Source organism: Eschscholzia californica, unplaced genomic scaffold (genome assembly GCF_041429995.1).
Source record: "Eschscholzia californica isolate CP2 unplaced genomic scaffold, dmEscCali1.0.p SCAF_1, whole genome shotgun sequence".
Lineage (NCBI taxonomy): Eukaryota > Viridiplantae > Streptophyta > Magnoliopsida > Ranunculales > Papaveraceae > Eschscholzia > Eschscholzia californica.
This window is the reverse complement of record NW_028238198.1, coordinates 896,179-901,172: the sequence shown is the minus strand read 5'-3', so window position 1 is coordinate 901,172 and position 4,994 is coordinate 896,179. Positions and strand designations below refer to the sequence as shown.

The 4,994-nt window shown below is 36.2% G+C and overlaps 1 protein-coding gene across 1 annotated transcript; it reads left to right on the top strand.

Moving 5' to 3' along the window:
• Window positions 1–609: 609 nt before the first annotated feature.
• On the top strand, window positions 610–2,703 carry LOC147562923 (cytochrome P450 71AP13-like). The gene is made up of 2 exons (XM_086632422.1): window positions 610–1,716; window positions 1,824–2,703. The coding sequence occupies exons 1-2, from the start codon at window positions 775–777 to the stop codon at window positions 2,457–2,459; spliced, it is 1,578 nt and encodes a 525-aa protein (XP_086488548.1). The 5' UTR covers window positions 610–774; the 3' UTR covers window positions 2,460–2,703.
• Window positions 2,704–4,994: the final 2,291 nt, after the last annotated feature.

Here is a 4,994-nt window from a genome sequence, read left to right as displayed (position 1 = left end):
ACCCATTTGGCTCCTAATATTTGACAAGCTCCTACTTTGGCCCCTTTTCTTTTTCAATTATACCTCACTCCTTTTTTCCCCTCTTCTTCGTTCTCTCTTGTCAATCTTCATCTTATTATTCTCTTTACATTTCTCACTACACCTGAAACTTCATTCTTACTAGATTATATAAAGGCCTAAACCCTCATACCAAATATTTGAAACCTCATGGACAATATTGATAATTGCAACGATTTGGGGTGTCACGCTAAATTTGTGTATCTTTAAGTTTTTCATTTTTGAGAAATGTATCTCTTACTTTTACAGTGAATTGATTAAAATCTACCCAAAACCAATTCACTCTCAAAGAGAGTCATACCTTTCCTAGATAAAGACTTGAAAGCTTGAATATAAGATTGAATCTGAGTTTTACCTATGTCTCATTAGGCTGGCCCAAATACCATTACTTAAAGGACAAAAAGTCGTCGCTTGTGTGTTTCCACCGCGACTAATGAATGTGGACACCTTAAAATACAAACCTTTTTGTCCGAAAAGCCCAGTTGTCTTCAATATAAAATATCTTAACACTGCATAATTGTACTATAAGCAGTGAAAGGGTCAGTGGAAGTTAAGCTCAGTAACATACATTAGCACCCTCACATCAACCTAAGATGGGTTTTTGATTAAAAAATTAAGGATACCTGAAGATCACTAATTATAAATGGAGACCTATACTGCTAGTTACCAAAAAGAATATATCATTAGAAATCAATTGAAACTAATCAGATCTAAATTATGGGTATCCTCTTCAGTCAATTCTTACTTTTCCTGCAAACTAATCTTTCATTCAGTAGCAGTTTCTTGCTACCTGCTGTTTTTCTTCTACTACTTATCATAGTTCCATTTATAAGAAGAATAAGAGTATCTAGCAAAAGCAATAAGAAGTATAATCTACCACCAAATCCTCCAAAATTACCAATCATAGGCAACCTTCACCAACTCGGCAAAGCACCACATCTGTCTTTACGGAGCTTGTGTCAGAAACACGGGCCGATTATTCATCTACAATTAGGTGAGATCCCAACTGTAGTTGTCTCATCAGCTCGATTAGCTAAGGAAGTTTTAAAGACACACGACCTTGCACTTGCAAGCAGACCAAAGCTATACGCAGCGAAATACCTCTTCTATAATTACACTGATATAACCTTCTCCCCCTATGGTGCATATTGGAGGCACATCCGAAAGATATGCATCCTTGAGCTTCTTAGCGCTAAGCGGGTTCAGGCTTTTAGCCATGTAAGAGAACAAGAGGTTGCAAATCTTATTCGTCGGATAGGTGTGTGCCGCCCAGGTACTACAAACCTTAGTAAGATGATAGCACTCTACGCGAATGATTTGACTTGCAGGACAGCCTTGGGGAGAACTTATTCTTCAGAAGGAGAAGAATATGATAAATATGGGTTCAATAAATTGCTTGAAGAGTTTCAAGTGTTGCTTGGAGGATTTAGCTTGGGAGAGTACTTCCCTTCCATAGAGTGGGTAAGCATTATAACAGGAGTAAAATCGAGATTGGTTGAAACAGCAGGAGGCTTCGATCGTTTCTTTGATGAAGTTATTAAGGAACATCAGATTTCTAAGAAATCAAAAGATGATCACAAGGACATAGTCGATGTCTTGCTTGAGATACAAAAAGAGGATGACAATCTCACCATGGAGAACGTCAAGGCTATCCTCTTGGTCTCTCTCTCTCTCTCTCTCTCTCTCTCTCTGACTCTCTCTGACTCTTCTCTCTAGGCTATAGAGCTGTGTATCTAATAATATTCTGAATGCATGATAATTTGCAGAACATGTTTGCTGGAGGAACTGATACAACCTACACAACATTGGATTGGGGAATGACAGAGCTCATACTAAATCCAAGAGTCATGGAGAAAGCACAAGCAGAAGTAAGAAGGATAGTAGGAGATAGAGAAGCAGTTTCAGAAAGTGATCTACCTCACATGGACTACTTGAAAGCTGTCATCAAAGAAATCTTCCGAATGCATCCTGCTGCGCCACTACTTCTCCATAGAGAATCAATGGAAGACATAACAATAGACGGGTATGAAATTCCAGCTAGAACAAGGTTCACTGTGAATGCATGGGCGATCGGGAGAGACCCAGAGTCATGGGAAAATCCCGAAGTTTTCGAACCTGAGAGATTCATGCCTGGTGGTAAAAATGCAGCACTAGATTACAAAGGACTAGATTATGAATTTACACCTTTTGGGTCTGGAAGGAGAATGTGTCCTGCAGTTTCATATGGAATTGCATCAATTGAGCTCCCTCTTGCTCAACTTTTGCACAGCTTTGATTATGAGCTTCCCTCTGGTGTCCATGCCAAGGATCTTGACATGACCGAAATGTTTGGTGTCACTATGCACAGGATATCTAGTCTAATTGTGAACGCAAAACCTCGCTTTCCATTCAAATCATCTTGATTATCCCAAGTTCAGCACTACTCCACCCAGTATCCATTTCAGAGTGCTGATTAGAATTGAATTATTAATGGTGTGGTTATTATACATAAAAAAGTTTACTTGGGAGTCTTATGGAATAAAAAGTTATATGCTTGATGGGTATCTTAAACAATGGCATAATGCATTTTGATTATGGAAGTTGTAATGTGGTTTCATAATAATCATTGGGGTGAAATAAAAATGTATTTTGCTTTGGCAAACTGAATTACAATCTAACAGACAGAACTCAAAAAAAGAGGAAGAATTAGAGTATCAAGAAGAGTACTTGATTACACGATGAAGCCCTTAGCTGATTCTATTCACAACTTCTCAGGCTTGTTCAAAAAACTCGAACAAGTTGAAGTAGAAATCTTAACGAAATGGTTTCCACCAATTTAATATTGTTGCGCCACCTCCCCTCCACCATGATTCCTCATCCACCAAACTACCTTACTAGGCAAAGCCAGCTGCAAGTTAGCACCACACTACTGTCAGAGCTTATAGTAAAACCAAAAGTTATAAGAAAAAGCACACACACTAGAAGAAATCTTTTTAAATGATATAACTAAAATTAGAAAAGGGGACACTATGAATGTTATTTTGAATTAGATTAGCATACATTTTTTGCTTTTCTGAAAAAAGAAAGACTTCATTGTTAATTATGGTCTTCAAATAAAAGAGGATACTCCCTATAAAGCACGCAAGACAACGTAGTTGTACAATACTTTTTTAAAGAGGTTTTCCTTTAAAAAATCTACCCTACTTTAGTAGACTTTGTTAAAATAAAAAGAATATCGTTTCTTATTAATAAAAGAAGACAAATACTTACAAATACAACAACCTTTTTTTTTTGTTGAAAGACAGATACAACAACTTGTTATGGAAATGTTTCACAAGTGAAAAAGAACCATCTTAAAAAAGGTGACTAATTGAAATGCAAACTTCTTAAGAGAGAGGGATGAATGCGGATTGACCGCGAAACAAACTGCGAACCAACACACACACACACACATATATAGATGTGTATTTACGCATAGTAATTGCAACTCTTTCACAGAATCACAGTACTCAAGAAAGATGGATGAGGTACTAACATGACTTGAGCGACAATGGACTAAAATATCACTACTAAATAATGACCATCCTTCATCTTCTCTTTGTTCTTCATCTCGCTCGTGTTCAACCTATTTGTGTTCAATTTTAAGCAACTTATAACCAACAAGAAGCACTACAAACTACCTCCAACGCCGTGGAAGCTCCCGATTACAGGTAACCTTGTTAAGGAAAGTGAATCAACATCTAATTAGATGATTAAGTTAATTAGATGTATATAATCGAGCTTAGTTAGAATAGGTTAGTTATGAAAGAAGTTAGTTATGAAAGAAGTTAGTTGTTAGAAAGTTAGTTATGAAACCATATTGTTAGTTTCATAACAACTAACAAACCTTTTCTGTTTCTCTCTCTCTTCAGATTCTCTATATATATCTTAATGTAAATTGAAATCAATTGAATGAATGAAATCAATTTCCATCTTTTACTTTTCTCTTTCTACTTCAAATTCTAACATGGTACCAGAGCCTTCTTCGATTTTCTCTTTTTTTTTCGATATTCAAGCTTGATCTTCTTCTTTTTCCTTTCTAAGTTTGTTCTTCTTTTTGATTCTTCTTCAATTTTACTTTAATGGCGCATGATTCTTCTTCTTCTTCTCCAAATTATTCATCATCTTCTTCTTCCTTCCATCTTCCATCTCCTTCTACTGTTAATCAATATGTTTCCAACAAATTGACATCTACTAATTACATTTTTTGGAAATCTCAATTTCTTCCTCTTTTACGCTCTTATGATGTTCTTCAAATTGTTGATGGATCTTCAATTTGTCCTGATAAGTTCATCCGAAATCATCCTACTGATCATCCTTCTCTTAATCCTGAATATACGAATTGGATCAGGCAAGATCAAATGATTCTCAGTTGGCTTCTTGCCTCTCTCACAGAAGAAACTCATAGTCAAGTCCTTGATCTCACAACATCTCATGATGTCTGGACAGAGCTAGAAAGATCTTATTCTTCTCACTCGAAAGCTCGAGTTTCTAATTTGAAATCTGATCTTCAAAACCTCAAAAAAGGTTCTGATTCCATTCAAATCTATTTCAATAAAGCAAAATCCATTGCTCTTCAATTACGACAAGCTTCTAAACCTATATCTGATGAGGATCTATGTGATATACTATTAAGAGGACTCTCTTCTGATTATGGCTCTTTTCGAGCTGCCTTTTCTCTTCAATCACAATCTTACTCTCCTAATGATTTGCTTGGTCTTCTGTTGATAGAGGAAAATCGTTTACAACATGAAAATTCATATAATCTTCTTCACTCTTCAATCAATTTTACTCAAACATCTCCTTTTAGAGGATTACACAGAGGTCAATCATATTACAGAGGTCGTGGTCGTTCTGATATGAGGAATCATGGTCGAACCATGATAAGAGGAAGATCTTCATCTTCTTCTTCTCCTGTT

What these genes read in the sequence shown, in the direction of transcription:
- LOC147562923 (XM_086632422.1), top strand. Translation starts at nt 775, where the DNA reads ATGGGTATCCTCTTCAGTCAATTCTTACTTTTCCTGCAAACTAATCTT. An exon ending in ACGTCAAGGCTATCCTCTTG is followed by an intron (nt 1,717 to 1,823) that starts GTCTCTCTCTCT and finishes GATAATTTGCAG; the next exon opens with AACATGTTTGCTGGAGGAAC.